Source organism: Lissotriton helveticus, chromosome 1_1 (genome assembly GCF_964261635.1).
Source record: "Lissotriton helveticus chromosome 1_1, aLisHel1.1, whole genome shotgun sequence".
Lineage (NCBI taxonomy): Eukaryota > Metazoa > Chordata > Amphibia > Caudata > Salamandridae > Lissotriton > Lissotriton helveticus.
The window spans coordinates 1,100,539,455-1,100,557,302 of NC_136057.1; the positions used below are offsets into that span (position 1 = coordinate 1,100,539,455).

The following is a 17,848-nucleotide window of genomic DNA, read 5'->3' on the forward strand; positions in this document are numbered from 1 at the left end:
TATATGTTATTAAATCTTTGAAAATTCTCCGGTTTCCTACATTGGATTATCGTGGTTTTGGTATCATTTTAAAGATATAAATATTTCCTATTTTAATAAATTGGTATTGGACTTTTATTATGTGTTGAGTCTTAATTATTTACTGAATTTGTGTTTTTACACATACCTGTCTTTGAAGTTAAGCCTGTCTGCTCACAGCCACATTACCAAGGGTTGAGCATAGGAATAATTCTCTAAGGCCTATGCGGAGTCCTATCATATGTTAGTGGCCTTATTGCCAGTGCAGACCTACATTTGCCCCTACCAATAACCCACTTTCCAACACCTACTAAATGAGTAGGAACAGTTTAACAGTACCCAGCATAAACCCTGCTCCCCTCAATGGCTTGTGGTCATGGCTGGCATTCATATGTATATGGGGGTGCAATCATGATGGCTCACACCCCGAGGAGGCAATATCTGCTGGGCTTAGAGTCCTGGCTAGTGTTTTTGTCGTTTTGGGTTTGAGAATATGCTGGTGCTCTACTCCTTACCCATGGGTACCATGGCTGCTGGGGTTAAGGTTCCTGCAGGGCTACATGCAAAAAGACATCTCTCCAGGGAGAATAATCCCCCTCACAGTAGAACTTACCAGCTACCTGCCTCATTGTAAACAATCCGAATTGCCAGCATGGGCTCTCATTTGTTATTCAGCACTCCAATGTAAGAAATCCAATGGAATTCACCAAAAATAAATATTGAAAAAGGAAACTTTAGTTAAGAAAGATTAAATATGCAAATGCTACAGTGTGCAGTGCACCACCTATAATTGTAGAAATGCAAAACATTGGGCCAGGGCCAGCGCCACCTTTTGGCATGGGCAAGCTGGGCCCAGGGCACCAATCTTCAGCAGGGCGCACGGAGCTGTCTGCGAGAACAGCAGCGTGCCTCTTCACACCAAAGATTCAGACTTAACTACTTGTTGTCATTTTTACTTGCCTCAGATGCCGTTCTACAACCCATAAATCCTCTTCCTATTCCTCCTATCTCCGCCTCAACCTCCGCCAACACCAACACTGCCATTTGCACCACCAACTTGGCACTAGTGTGATCAAGCTACCGCTGTAAGTGAATTGGAAAATTTGGGGGAGGTGCCGAGAAGTTTGCCTGAGAGGCCAGTCACTGCTTTGATGTGTGACTGAACTGTGAACACAAAATGGGCCCCACGCTGCTTCATTTTATTCACCAGCTGCAACCAACGCACCAAATTTCTTCCCAGGGCTCTGCATCGGGCCTCACATTTCTCTGGTAGCAAATGCTCCAGTTTAGAGTTTGCAACAGCAAAAATACTTTTTTCTATGTACTAATCCCATTTTAGGAGTCAGAAAAACCTGGGATTTCAAATGGATATTGATTTTAGGCATCCCTTCCAAATACAGAATCAGTAGCTTATGTATTAATGTTCTGTGACTGAAATCTGGACACGAAATAGAGAAAAGTTGCAGACACCTCAAAGGAGTTGGTAATCCATTTGTTAAAGGAAGAAGGGAAATAGTCTACTTGGGACCCTTTCCCATTTGTTAAGAAAAAAACAAAAGTTTGTTGGGGAGGAGGCAGTTGCCCTGGGGTCCATTGTCTACTCATACAAGTTTAAAAAGTATTTATTTTTTAACGTGCAACTCCGTTTCCTTTAAGGGAAACGTGCTGTATTTAAAAAAAATATGTATTTCAAATTCAATCAAAGACAAGGTTGTCCACTGGTTAACATTCGCAGTGAGTCCCCATTTGCAACCTACCTCATGAATATTGAGGAAGTAGGTTGGATTGTGGCCCACTACGATTCGGAATTTTGTGAACCTACTTTTTTTATTACATAAGGCAGTTTGCAAAACGACATGCCTCCTGCCTCTTGAATACCACCTTGAATCACGAATCTGGGCGAACGCTCATTATTCAGCACTCTGTTGCTCTACATTTCGGATTACACCATAAATATACTCTTACAGATACATGCATATGTGCTTCGAAAAACCTTTCAAGGAAATTCAGTAGAATCCTTCATTGATCTGGCACAGACATAAATTATCTTGTAAGTGAAAATGTTAGTTTTCCCTTGACGTTAAAACTCAAGGCCCATATTTTAGTGTACGGGGCGGGGTTGTGCATATATATTTACCATACTTGTTTACAAAATATTTTAATAATGATAAACACTGACCAGTTCTATTATATGTGCAAGATTTTGGCAAATATGTTGTGAAAGTAAAGGAGTTTTTATTATTGTTTATTCTGAACTTCATTTATGCATTTTTACATTAAAAAAGAATATATCTATTTCAATATCAGTTACATCTTACAATACTGTATAGCAAAAATCCACCAGGCACATCATTTGAGAAAATATTGATACAACATAGTTACACTAATATGAAAGTGTGTCCTCATGTAACGTAACTGGAAAAATATGTAAAGCGCTCTGATACCTGATTCGGTTCGGGTCTAGTTCGCGCTATATAAAACTCTGCAAAAAAAAAAATAGGCTGAGGTGCTCAAGGTTACAACTTTTGAGATAGCCCATGCAGGATTACACTTAACAATGGCATCTGATAGGAACCATACAAATAAGTCTCACCAACTTTGCTGGTCTATATATAGGGTGGTATTTTTCAGTCCAATGTCCTAATAGATATCAACTCCATATATTGAATCAGGGATTGAGACACACATTGATTTTCTAAGAAGATGCGCCGGTGGTCCCCTATAGCTCTGTGTTTAGATATTTGTGGTAGGAAGGAAATATTTAGTTCATTAGTATTGATAAAGAATATTAGATATTTTTTCCAGTCTTGATTATTTAGGGAGGGTCCTCACACCAACTAAATTGCCATAAATCTTTTAGCTAATAAAAAGACTACTATGGTGTATTTGCATAGCACCTCTGGAATCTCAAGCACACAGCCCAGGGATGCCAGCAGTAGGGTCGTTGGCAAATTAATCATTTGAGACTGTTCCAGTGCCCCCTTATACCACTACTAGTCCACGCAAGGTGGAACAAGTCGGCATCAAGGCTATGACACTACCACACCATATGTCCCCGGGTAAAATGCCTCCAACCGAACTCTTATGCGTGATCCAGTCTATGCAGAAACGTGTAACGTTTCACCCTATGTCTGCCATGAATTAAAGCCTCACCAGTTTGGGTGCAACAAGTAACTCAGTAACTATCAGTAATAGGGGGGGAGGGCCTAAAACTGCTAGTAATTTGCTAATTTTTACCAGCAGGATACTAGAAGCCTCAGGTCAGATTTAGCAATCAACTGCAACAGTGCCATCAGAGCACTAAGCGGGCCTGGGAGCGTGCAACACCTAATCTTCAATATGGCATGCACCAAGAAGTATAAGAAAGTGTCTAGTGGGGACCTAATTGCATGGTCAGCAAAAGCATCCAAACATAAAGCGGAAGATCCGAGTTCCCTATCAAGGGTGTCATGCTCTTCTCGTCCAATGAGAGGAAATCAAGCATTTGTTGTGCATGTTACCTGGTCAATATCACATGGAGACAGGTATGAGGCACACAGAGAAGCGCAGGAAGAAAATGGAGAGCAGTATAATATCTGTTTCTACTAAGACATGCAGGAGGCTAGGAATTGTACAAATATTTTGCAATGTATGCTTTTGCAAAACAGTAATATAATTTAAAATCAGGTGCATCCAGGTACCCTTTCTGAAAGGGTGAGTGGCTCCTGCTAGATAAAACAATGTTTACCCGTCCAAGCCAATTTAATTTGGAGACACCTTACAGTGGAGAAGAAGTGGTGAGATTGGGATGTTTTTTGGGCAAAATTATTGTCTTTATTAAAGCTATGCGTCCTTCGAGAGACAGGGAACCTACATCCATCAGTCCACCTAGTTTGCCAGCATCTCACATGCTGCCCCATAATTTTACTTGTTGACCATATCGATATCGCTGTCAACATGGCTACAGATATCTTATTAACGTATTTGTGCCTTGCAAAGGGGACTCTAGGATACATAACTTTGTCAGTGGAAATATGAATGATTTATCCCAGTTAACGTTCAGACCTGACCGCCCACCAAACCAAATACATTCTCAAAAATACAACACTTTTGTAAATGCTTTTTAATCAATAGAAGATTATCAACTATGTATAATGACAAAAGAATACAGCGATTCTTAAAACTCATCCCCTGGCCAAAGTGATGCAGGTGTAACACACTAGTCATGGGTTTTACAGCACTAGGAAATAGAATTGGGGAGGAAGAGGATGTCCTTGCTTTGTTCCCCTCTGTATTTTTGATTGATGGGAAGGCTGAATCATTTATATGAGCTCAAGATACTGGTTGCATATACAACAGCTCGACCCACCCAAGAATTCTGGGCCACTCTGAACTGAATCAACAGCTTTCATAGCAACTGAAAAGACCATCACCCATTCCACTTCAGGGTGTGGATGATGAAGCATTTTTAAATAGCGTGCAAAAGGTATGTGATGCTGATCTGACTGGGATAAACTCGGACTAGAGTGGAAGGAGGCGATTAACCAGCATTTCTTGCAGCATTTTCTTATCAGTATTTATTAATAACAGTTGTTGGTAAGATTCGGACTGGGATGGACATTTGTCAGGTTTGGACAATGTTATCAGAAGTGCATCACATATGCGGGGAAGGGGGCTTACCCTTGTGCCTCACCTCTTCAAAATGAAGATTATAGGGTGCAAAGAGTTTATAGAACTCAACCGGGAGTATGTCACCCCACAGACCATACTCCTCTGCATGTTAAGGATCACTGCATGAATCTCAGCAATTGCGATTGTACCATTAAGCTCTGTCTCTCTGTATTATTCGGCCATGGTAGCCCCACACCCTCTCGATAAGGTTGAGGATGGGTCTTGCAGGAGGTACGGAACTGAAGGAGTATAGAGTAGAACAGCAGGTGGAGAATTCGGGTGGAATACTATCTGTACCCTATACACTCTAGCCTATGCATGTGCATATTTCTACAATGGCACCTGAATCCCATGGGCTGCAGACCAAGCTCAAACAGAACCAGCATGAAGGCTTTCCCTCACAGTAACTTCTTGTCATAGCTTATTTTTACAGGTACTGTATCTCCCATTCTGCCTCTTCTGAAAATGTATGTTAAGTGGAGAAACGTACTGATTGTGTCACTGTACCTACTTTAGTGGCAAGACGGAGCTTGCCATAGTATTTTTTCCATACATTTTCCCTTAGTGAATACTTTAAATTCCTCTCAAACAACCCGGGGGCTAGGGACACAGTCTTGGCTAGCTTATCTTATTTACTCACAGAATACAGCATCCAATATTGCCATAGCGAGAAACTGCCATGTATGACAGCAGGTGCTCGAATTAGGGATGGAAAGCAATAGTTTTACTGGTAAGTGATCAGAGAGGGTTCTAGCTAAGTGTGTGGCATCTTTTGTCCAGGAATCAACAGCTTTACTAGTTAACTAGAAATCAAATTATGACGACATACGTTGTGCTGCTAAGTAAAATGTGAAACATTGTACCCAAGTACAATGTTTCACATTTTACTTAGCAGAGCCTTATGCGCCAAATGTACATAAGATGCATTAGGGTTTTTGCAGTTGCAGGCCACAAAATGGTACTGCACCTATCTGAATCAAGGACGACATAAAACTCTCCACCCCATATTACTGTAGAAGGAGCTAAATAGGTGTCGTTTACTATCATTCTTGGAATCAAGAAGGGCAGTTTATATTTGGGCCTCAAAGTAATATTAAATAATGATTCTCAGAATCTGCGCTTACAGCGTATGGCCAAATGGGTTTGTCAGGCTTGATTAAGGTTGCCACATCCCTTCGGGTAAGCGGAGTAAGATGCAAAGAAGTGCAAGGTGTAGGAAAGTAATATCTGCTTTCATGGTAACCTTTTTGCCTTGTGTCAGTGTGTTTTGACTGTAGTTTGCTTGGATCCTGCTAAACAAGATGCCATCATCTTTGCTATCTCCCAAAATGGCTTTGGTAAGTACTTTTGTGACTCCACAATTGGCTACTGGTGTACCCTTATAATTCCCTAGTATATGGTACTAAGGTACCCAGGGCATAGGTACACCAGGGGTCTCCCATGGACTGCAGCATGTATTGTGTCACCCATGGAATTCCACTCAAACTCAGACTACAGGCCTGCCATTGGAGCTTGTGTGGGGTGGTGCTTGCACCTCCCCCGAAAGATATGTTTCCTTATCTGAGGTCACTACACTTAAAATCTACAAGTCACCCCTATGGAAGGAGCTTCAGTCCTGAGGGCAGGGTGCTTGGTTTTAAGTGTGAGGGTGCCCCTGCATGAGCAGGACACCCCTACAAACCCCAGGGTTGATTCTCCAGGCTTTGTAAGTGCGGTCAGCCATTTAAAGATATATAGTAGACATCAGTTATTACTATATGTCTAATTATATAATGGCTGCACCAAACCTGGTCATATTTGGTATCAAACATGTTGGAATCATTACCCAACACCCATTCTGGAGTTGTAGGTATGATCCTATGTACTGGGGGCTCCTTAGGGGAGCCCCTGTACTCCCAGTTACAGGCTTTCAGGGTCTGCCAGCAAGCTAGTGCTGCTGCCGACCACAGACACAGTTCTGCCATCCTGCTGCTGAGATGAGCTCGAGCAGGGGAAGGTAGAACAACAGGTTTCCTGTCACAGGGAGGAGTGACCACCTTCCAGACAGGAGTTGGTGCATTGGGATGGGGTGAGGGCGCTAGCAGTGCCACCACACTGCATTGAAGGGCACATCTCCTACGCCGACGACACCCAGCTGATCCTCTCCCTCACCAACGACCCCGCCACCGCCAGGACCAACCTACACGAAGGGATGAAAGACGTAGCCGAGTGGATGATAAACAGCCGCCTTAAACTGAACTGGGATAAGACGGAAGTCCTCATCCTGGGATCATCACCCTCTGCCTGGGACGACTCCTGGTGGCCCTCCGCCCTGGGCAGCGCACCCAAACCAACGGACCACGCACGCAACCTGGGCTTCATCCTGGACTTCTCCCTCTCGATGACCAGACAAGCCAACGCCGTCTCCTCGTCATGCTTCAACATCCTACGCATGCTACATAAGATCTTCCGGTGGATCCCCACCGAAACCAGGAAGACGGTCACCCAGGCCCTCGTCACTAGCCGACTGGACTACCGTAACTCCCTCTACGCCGGAACCACAGTCAAACTTCAGAAAAGACTCCAGCGCATTCAGAACGCCTCAGCACGACTCATCCTGGACATCCCCCGACACAGCCACATCTCCGGACACCTAAGAGACCTGCACTGGCTCCCCGTCAGCAAGAGAATCACGTTCCGACTCCTCACCCACGCACACAAAGCTCTCCACAACCAAGGCCCCAGCTACCTCAACGACCGCCTGACCTTCTACACTCCCACCCGCCAGCTACGATCGACCAGCTACGTCCTCGCCACCGTTCCCCGCATCCGAAGAGCCACAACGGGAGGAAGATCCTTCTCCTACCTGGCTGCCAAGACGTGGAACTCCCTCCCCATCCATCTCCGCCTGACCCAAGACCACCTCGCCTTCAGGAAGCAACTCAAGACCTGGCTGTTCGAGTAGTAGCGGACCTCCCTCCCCCAAGCGCCTTGAGACCCTCCGGGTGAGTAGCGCGCTATACAAATGCTTTGATTGATTGATTGATTGATTTGGTGCCTTCTTTGCATACTCCGGTTTGAGTCAGTTCAGGAACCCTTTGTTCCAGCTCTGGCACGAAACTGGACAAAGGAGAGGGCAGGATCCTTCCCTCTGTCCAGCCCCTCTTTTTGGAGGTATCCTCGAGTCGTCAAGGGTGGAGACTGAGCTTCCGTGCCTCCAGGTCACCTCTGAGTGGCATAGATTCTGTCCTCTCTGCTTGCAGGTTCTCCTCTTCATGAATCTACCTATGGATTTCACCGGACCTCTTCAGAGACTTCTACAGAGGCCTTTCTTCCTAAGTCTTCCATTTTCATCTACGGGAGGTTCTGACTTCATTTCACCCTTTGGCACCTGACTTCCCTGGTCCAGGTAACCTGGTTCCTGGGGCATCCACGGATGGGGTGGCTCTCCAACCTTACGCCCTTCAAAGGGTTTCTTCGGGGGCCTCGGGAAAGGGTCCTCTTTCTTCAAAACTACAATTGTTACTTCCACTGGGAATGCAGCTGTGTTTCCACTCTACACACAGCCTATGTGGAATTCCTGGGTACTTACCTTGGGTGGTGACTGGTTCTCCTAGCTCCTGAGTCCTTTGGTCCAAGTCCCATTCTTCTTTGCCGTTCGCATTCCACTTCTTTAGTAAATTGTTTGGTCTTCCCCTGGAGACCAGTGTATATTTGTGCTACTTACCTGATTTCTTTGATGTATTTTCATGTGTAGTGTTGACATCACCAGCTAGGAGATATACAAAGGTGATAGTGATTGTGTTGTGTAATAAATACTTATTTAGTATTAAAAAATGTGGTTCTTTTTTTATCTAATCTACACTACTGATTAAACGTGGCAAACAAGCTGCGATACACTCCTTCAAGATAAGCCTGAAGGCTGCTCTCCACAGCTACCAGTTTGAGAGCCTAAGGTTATCAAAGGCCACGTAAATCACCATTAGGGTTGCCTAGATTAGTGCAAGATGCATCACTCCTTCAAGTGTGCACCATATACTAAGTCTTCCTCCTACACAAAGGCTCCAAGTTATACTGATTGACAGTCGGTGAAAGGGTGCTCTCCACCTGCAGGCTCAAGAGTCTATATGTCGTTATAGACCCAACTGTCATTGTAAGCAGCGTGGCGAGGTCAGGGCAGCTGGTGAGTCCCAGATGTTATCATTGGTGGTCCAGATGCTTCCCGCAGTTATGTCCACAAGGGGTCAATGAACTGACCCATATGTATTTGGTGGTTAGAAAGGAAGAATGGGCACATTATTTTACGTTTTTGGAAAATTAGAGATCTGGCCTCAAAAAGTCTCACATTAGTGTTGCAGTCTTGGGTCCCAGCAGTTTGGCGCCTTGGGAAATTAAACTAGCTTAGCATGTCATTAAAAAAAAAAGAATTTCACTCAAAAGACTACAGAACTCAAAACAATCTCTACATACCAAGATAGCTGCAAAATGCGCTGTCCAATAATCGAAGCAAAGTGCTCAGTTGGATAAGCTGCATCTTCAAACCCTGCATTTGTTCCTCAAAATTCTGATGCTGTAAGGGAAAGTGGACCCAAGTTAGACAATTTCGAAATTGCATTACACATTACTAGTGTAAAATGGTAAACTGCAAACTATAAATTACACAACCATGACACAAATTAGCAATATGCTACCATTTAATTACAGAATGGTGGACAGGTAATAACACTTTTAAATAAGCAATGCTGGCACACATTAACTTGTGCTCCTTCTCAATTAATGTCAGTTACACAAGATGGCCTGTTACAAAACGACTTCAGTGCCGTTAGATACACAATGTTGCAGAAGTAGGGCATTATGAGAACTACAGTGACATGATCGAAAGTCACACAAACCTACCCTTACATTTTGGGATCATTTAAGAAGGAGGAATCAATGTCTCGGTCCCTTTTGAGCACCACCTTGATCAAGTAAAAACAAAAAATTCTTAAATGAGTTTGATCTCTACCTTTTTGACAATGCTCTCCTCTAGCGGAATCATATCAGGAAACCAGGGATAGGTTGTAATACCAGTACAAGTCCTCTAGATACGAACACATTTTTTTTGATAAACATAGCGTGGTTTCCATGAAACACTGTAGGTACCATCCACCCACCTTCATTTTTAGCTGAAATTAGCTTAAAGACACCTCAGGTCCTGTGTATACCTGATTTCTAGATCCTACAAGACAGAGGCCCGCTTAACCACTAACAGTAATTTTATTGTGATGGCAGCATGGGGCATAAACACGGGACACAATACATTTATCACAAGTCCAACAGCAAAAGTTTGTTTCCAAGACAGAGTCCAGAGCTTCCTTAGCTGAAGAAATGAAAGAGGACCCACTATTGTCATGACAAATAAGGGATGGTGACCAGGAATTGGGAACGTCTGTGAGATCAGGTTGTAACACATCTTGTCCAGATGATCTTTGGACATTAAGTGCCCTCCTAGATTTCTTTTTTTCTAAAGATACAAACTAGAAAGCTTACACCATTGAAAAGGTGGAACTATATAGAGGTTCCGTGGTTATCTTTATTTCCCAATATCGGCAGCAGAAAGGTCTACGTGTTTCAACTATAGAGCCTTGCTCACAACACAATACATATACTCACACATAAATATATTTCAAAATCATTACCATATAAGCTTTGTCTGGATCAACTTAGATCATTTTCAATACAATCCACCAACAATAATCAGACATCACATAGTAACATAATAAAATAAACAGCACAGAAAATATTTCAATATAGGTTTATGATTTAATTTAATATGCAACTTATAATTGCAGAAAACTGGTAAGTGATCGATTCTTTAACCCCTTCGGTGCTCATGACGGAGCGGTTCCGTCATGAGCGTCGGTTGAGCTGTGCTCATGACGGAACCGTTCCGTCATGACCACACCCGTTTTTCAGAACGTCCAGCACAGCGCGAAAATTCGCGCCGCGCTGAACGGGTTAACTAACAATCCCACCAAGTCATGGTAATCCATTGATGCAGGTAAGTACAAACGTCAAACACGAAGAAACTAACTATTGCGAAAAAGAGGACCTAGTTGTAGCATGAAAGCATTATTTTTTTAGTGTAACACATGAAACAATCCAAAAATAACTTCTAAACATAACATTGTAAAAGCATATGGATGTTACTTACCAAATATATTTTTGGCAAAGCTATATATATATATATATATATATATCTATATACATACAAATATATATATACATACACATATATTTATATACATACATACATATACACATACACATATATATACACATATATATATACATACATACATATACATATATATACACATATATATATATATATATACATACATACATATATTTATATATACACATATATATATTCACTGAAAAAACCATAGGTTATAGACCATATATAGTTAGGAATTAGCATTTACAAAACCTTGAAAATTCACTGAAAAAACCATAGGTTATAGACCATATATAGTTAGGAATTAGCATTTACAAAACCTTATTTTACTCACACAAAACCATTGAAATTCCATATATAGTTAGTTGCACTAACTATATATCGCGCACCCGCAATCCACTGCTGATGATGTCACATATTACATCATTCATGACATGGTCAGTGACATCACTGATGACATCACTGATGACATCTCAAATGACATCACTGATGACATCATCTAGTGTCTGTGTGTTTTTGTAAAGTTTAAATACGTTTTACATATTGAAGAATGACTGGATGTATGGAAGACTGAGTGTGTGTGTGGCTGGCTGGGAGGTGTGTGACTGTGCATATCAATGTGTACTTGTATCAGTGATTGTATAAGAGAGTAAGTATGTGTTAGTATATGTGTGAAAAGTATGGTGTTCTGTGTTTAACTATAGATGAGGAAATCGAAGTGTGATTGATTCTTCACAGGACTGACTAGGTGTATGAGTGCATATGATAGTGTTCTAATAATAACTGACTGTATGTATGAGTAATTGTATGGGTGAATGAGTGAATGTGTGTGTAGACGTACGAATCAGTGAGTGCGTATGTAGTAACTGGTATTGGTGTGTCATGATGTCATCAGTGATGTCATTTGAGATGTCATCAGTGATGTCATTTCAGATGTCATTAGTGATGTCATCAGTGATGTCACTGAAGTATGGTGTTCTGTGTTTAACTGTATAGATGAAGAAATGGAAGTGTGATTGATTCTTTACAGGACTGACTTGGTGTGTGAGTAACTCCATGGATGAGTGGCAGTGTGTGACTGTCTGCATAGGTGTATGAGTGCATATGATAGTGTTGTAATAATAAGTGACTGTATGTATGAGTCATTGTATGGGTGAATGAGTGAATGTGTGTGTAGACGTAGGAATCAGTGAGTGCGTATGTAGTAACTGGTATTGGTGTGTCATGATGTCATCAGTGATGTCATTTGAGATGTCATCAGTGATGTCATCAGTGATGTCATTTGAGATGTCATCAGTGATGTCATCAGTGATGTCATTGACCATGTCATGAATGATGTAATATGTGACATCATCAGCAGTGGATTGCGGGTGCGCGATATATAGTTAGTGCAACTAACTATATATGGAATTTCAATGGTTTTGTGTGAGTAAAATAAGGTTTTGTAAATGCTAATTCCTAACTATATATGGTCTATAACCTATGGTTTTTTCAGTGAATTTTCAAGGTTTTGTAAATGCTAATTCCTAACTATATATGGTCTATAACCTATGGTTTTTTCAGTGAATTTCATTGGTTTTTTAACAGCTAATATCTGTAGCTGTAAAATGTATTCTTCTTTAAATCCAAAAATATATTTTATATGTTTATGAATAATTTTTTTTTAAAATATTTTTTTTTCTTCGTTCCCGCTTCGCGAATCGGGAAGCTTCCCGTTAGCTGACCTTGATGCCGCGAAATAGACCGCGAGCCAGTAAACGTTTCTTTACCGCAAGTGCCGCGTTAGAAAACAACATCGTGACGCCTCCCGTCCGCATGACGTTTCACGTTGTCGCGTGATACGTCATATGACGTGCTACGTTAGCGAACTGGTACGCGAAGCGAGTCGCAAAGCGCAGGTTTCTGGAAGCAAACCGGGAGGCCCTGCAAAGCGCTTAACGTAAACACAGCAAGTCATGTGACTTGGTAATAACACTTTTCATTGGTTCATTTCACTTTTGGTTTCCTAATGATGTAAGACTAGGTCATATAATCTAAAATGAACACTTTTGATTGGTTGAGAACTCTTGTTTTTCCCAAATGATGAAAATCCCTCCTTCTTTCCTCACTCTGACTTTCATCATTGTGAGAGAAAGACCCTTTGTGATCACTGAGCAATGGCTTCTTTAGTAGCTTCAGCTGGTGCTTCCCCACCACCTCCACCACATCCAAGGAAGAGTGGACCACCTGCTCAAGTTATAATTCAGCAAGAAGAGGAAGAAGAGGAACAGGAGGAAGAGCACGAAGAGAGGCAGTTTTTGCCTGAGGAACCCAGGACGTCTCACCGGAAAGAAAACTTCATTTGGCAATTTTTTAAAATTCCCAAAGGTCAGAAAAAAGTAAATGCAAGATACGTAACTTGCCTTATATGTCAAGATAGACTGTCCAGAGGAACCGAGAAAAAATACAGTTTCGGAAACTACACAATGCATCGCCATATGACTAGGTGGCATCCTAACAACTACAGTGCTGCACAGTTTCGGAACGACCTAGATAATCTCCCTATTATGGCCAGAAGATCTGTTGTACCGGAAGTAACGGGACCAGAGGGCAGGGAGATGGTGCCAAATATACAAATGAGATTTGGTGAAGTAAAACACATCTGCGTATTTTGCGATGGATTCATTTGCTACGGAGAAAGAAGCATCACTCTGATCAACAGAGCTATTGACTATCACATGCAAGTTTGTACGAAACGCCCAAAATAATAAATACTTTTTTTTTGTTTTGTTGCTCCTGTTGAGCCCTTTACAATGAATCGTTTTCATTGCCCCCTCCAAGAAAACCCCCAAAAAATATAAAACTGTTCAGAAAAATTCAAAAAAAGTAAAAAAATGTTCTGAAAAATAATTAAAAAAATATAAAACAACAAAAACAATAAAAAAAAAAGTTCTTTTCAGAACTACCTCCCCGTTATTAAAAAATTGGTACAATATTTGGAACTGTGCCAACCTCTTTCTCTTAGTTCGCTTCCCAGTTCGCTCGCCGGTACGCGAACCGGAAGCGAACCAAAAACAGTAAGTATAAGGGAAGGAAACAGAGACTTATGTTAAAAGAAAGACAGCTATAGGGGAGTAAACTAGAGATACTATTACCCGTAATCCACTGCTGATGATGTCACATATTACATCATTCATGACATGCTCAGTGACATCATCAGCAGAGGATTGCGGGTTTTTTGACAACGTGCCTTATCCACGGTTTAATAACGCTGCCTTTTGCTTTATATAAGTTTTCAAATTGTATGAAATATATACCAATAGGTCGTTATGAACCTTTAGGTAGTGCTTTTCTTCATGAGGTCTGGTCACTTCCATACACATACAGATGTTTCAAAGATGATCAAGAAGTTTATCTGAATGGAGAGGAATGCACTGAGACGCCAGATCATTCACTAATGTGTAGGCACATACAGTTACACGGTTCATGCAACAAACACCGACCAAATATGGCTTGCGTGTTGCAAGGCACGCCAGTTCCTGCTATCATCCCCACGTTCAAGTTGTTGGAAAATGGTAGTTATTTGATGCTCAATAATGAAGATTGTTCTGAGTTAATTAAAAGTATTCCTTTTATGGTAACAGTAAGTGAACGGGTTATTTGCTGCAGAAATGTTCTATTTCCTCCCACACATGAACATAGGGAGTTTTCAATCTGGCCACAAATACCAACCTTGGGAGAGATTTCAACGGCATGGCAAGAATAAGAGCTCTTTTGTCTCAGAGAGAGGTGGCCTTGAGTTCGGCCCGTGAAACTTTCGTGCTTCACATAGCGAACACCCGTACAGAGGTGCAGACCCTTCTCAATTCAGATTTGCCTTTCAATTTCAGCAAGATGGTTCGGACTATCTTTAACGCATCCTCCACAAAGGCCCTGGCGCACTTTTTTAAAGTTGTTACCAGTGGTCTCGTGACTTCATTTGAGAAAATCTTTGGAGTCATCCCTGCTTTCTTTCATTCTATTTTCTCCACTCTGCTTCGTGGATTGGCATTTTTACTTGCATTACCAGCGGACGCTCTTGTGCTTTTTTACATTTTTAAATATGGATGTCCCTCCTATGCAACCTCCCACCCTGCAGCTGCTGACACTGTTCCGCAATCGCATGCTAGAATATTATGGCACAATGCCGTTGGCGATATTAAGCACGGCATATGGATTATCTTTTCGATTCTCCTACTTCACCTGTGTCCAGCCTGTATTTCACTGCCTGACCTGTGATTTCGATTGGGCCATTGATTTGTGTCTCTGCGGACCGGTTTCTCCTGATGTCGACTTTAATCAGCTGATGACTCCTATCATTACTCACGAGTTGGTTTGTCCTGGCGAAAGGATTATGGCTGTGGCATTGATGCATGGACTACTTGGTCCCTGGAATTTACTGGCGGCAGCACAGTCTTTCTTGGAACAGAGCTTTCTTGAAAACCCACCGAGCTGTCCTCTGATGGTGATAGAGGATCCGGTGCTGGGAGAGCACGTATGTTCTTTTCCGCTTTTAAATTGGATGGCTGAACTGTTTTCGGATGAAGACGGTGACTTCCTATTGGAGGCTGTTGCAGCTTATTTTGCATACACAGTTATGTCATAGACCTTTTTCATGTTTGATATGCTGAGTACTAGCATTTCATTGACAATTCATTGACTTATTTGTCAAGTTTTTATTATTTACCTTGCCTATTGGCTTAAGACTCGATAAAGTACTTGGCTGTTTTATTTTTCTTTAGCATTAAATTTTCCTAGTTTTTAATGCTTTACCTTGCGGACCGTCCACATATAAACTTGCAATCTGCTCTCATGAGATGGCACTTCTATTATCTTATTCAGTTCGTTTCCGGATCATGGGGAGGTGTCATCTAGGTCCTGGATATCTTTACACCGTGTTAAGTTAGCATGGGCTCATTACCGGTTTAAACGCCATTTTTCCTTTTTTGCAACTTCTGCACACGACACTTAGTTGTTGCTTTAGCTTTCCACCTAGTAGTTCATCGTGGTTTACATGAGAATAATATGTTATTGCTCTACTATCTGCTTTGCTTGTTAAACTATATCTGTACAGCGAGTGCTAAAGTTTCAAGAACAACACGATACAGAATTGTTATGAGGTCTGATCTCCACGACTTCATACTCATAACATAAGTGCAACTTCTGCCAATTCTGGGCATGAGGCGGGTTTTATATTGCTTTGCCGAACACACATACACAACAGTTGATGCGGTTCACATGAAGAGAGAGCTGGTGTATGCTGATGTGATTCCTTCAAATCTAAGACACTAAAGTATGGGCACGCCCTAAACCAACACAAAGAGACCTTCTTAGCAAATAATATAATATGTGTATTAGGGAGGGTGAGATATAAGCAGCCGCGGGCCGTGGAGGGAGTTACGGTGAGGCAGGGAGGCGGGGAGGGGGGAGAAGCAGGGTGGAGCCCTCTCTACCCTGCCCCTCCCCCTCCCCGCCTCCCTGCCCCACCGTAACTCCCTCCACGGCCCGCGGCTGCTTATAAGTGTTGCTAACTCTTATTCATTTACAGCATGTTAACATACTGTCACCATTCGCTTTTTATGTACTAGTAACTATGCTGGTAATTTTGCTACTGATAATATGTGTACTTGTATTCTCCACCCTGCTTCTCCCCCTCCCCGCCTCCCTGCCTCACCGTAACTCCCTCCACGGCCCGCGGCTGCTTATAAGTGTTGCTAACTCTTATTCATTTACAGCATGTTAACATACTATCACCATTCACTTTTTATGCACTAGTAACTATGCTGGTAATTTTGCTACTGATAATATGTGTACTTGTATTATCTAAGATACTACGCCTGAGAAGACGGCATTAGTAAATAAACATTTCAAATACACATGTGTTCTTCTTAACTCCATGTTCTGGTTTCTAAGAAATATATAACGACCGACTGTTCATGAGTTCCACGTATCCTGAGGTACTATAAGTTCATATTCTGGATTGTCTAAACATTGAGAGTTTGTTATATCCAATGTGACACTGTACCTAGCTTGCTAAGGGGTTTTTGATTACTAACGTGAGTTTTGGGACACCCTAATTCGCCGAGGTTCCAATCCTCTGTCCACAGTTCTGTGTGAGAACAGAAACCCTGCGACAGGGGCACCCCCGACCCTTGCTGGAGCTTCATCACACTTGCGATACAACTCCAGCAATGCGCCACCTTTACGGCACAGATACATCACGCATCTGTGCTGTTTTTGCCCCATGATGCGCCGCATTGTAAATGCAGCACACCATAGATGACGGAACAGCGGCACAGAATGACTAACACATCCCTGGTGATGCGCCAGTCATCATAAATGTATCCCTATGCTTCTTATCTTGTTAGAGATGAACCGCCATATGTATCATCAAAGTTTTTTGCATTTCCTAAATAGCGAACTATAAGGAATAAATAGCGATTCTTTACCATTCCTAGTTTGCGATTAGCTATTTGCTAATTACAAATTACCCATTCATTTCCTTCATTTCCATAGGGCGGTTGGACTCACTTTTAGCTCGAACGGCTGAATGGATTTCCACGAAACTTGGCAAAATTGTAGGGACTGGTAGCCCGATGTGCCTTTGCTATGTCTCAAGATATATGCTCCAGTGGTTTTTACGAAAATTAACTTTGAAAAATATATATTGGGCTACATTGGCCTATATATATGTTGGAGCCCAAATGTAGCCCAATGAAGCCCAATGTAGCCCAATGTAGCCCAAAGATGGCCGCCAGACACACAAAAAAACAAATGTAGCCCAAATATCAGCCAGATGTAGCCCAACTATAGCCCAGTGACAGAATGACCAATCAGCTTCGCAAACCTCCGTTACGCGAAGCGGAGCGCTGTTACAGATATATATCTTTTTTTGAACGTTAATTCCTCAAAATCCACTGGAGCACATATATTGAGACCTAGCAAAGGCACATCGGGCTACCA

The 17,848-nt window shown here is 42.1% G+C and overlaps 1 protein-coding gene across 6 annotated transcripts in view; it reads right to left on the bottom strand.

Annotated features, from left to right (window-relative positions):
• The window catches only part of TBC1D15 (TBC1 domain family member 15), a 607,052-nt gene that overhangs the window by 101,277 nt on the left and 487,927 nt on the right, over nucleotides 1–17,848 (bottom strand). For all 6 annotated transcript variants that reach the window (XM_078678245.1, XM_078678222.1, XM_078678231.1 and 3 more), the window contains one exon: nucleotides 9,118–9,217. In XM_078678245.1, the coding sequence (XP_078534371.1) occupies nucleotides 9,118–9,217 (100 nt within the window). The remainder of the gene's footprint in view (nucleotides 1–9,117; nucleotides 9,218–17,848) is intronic.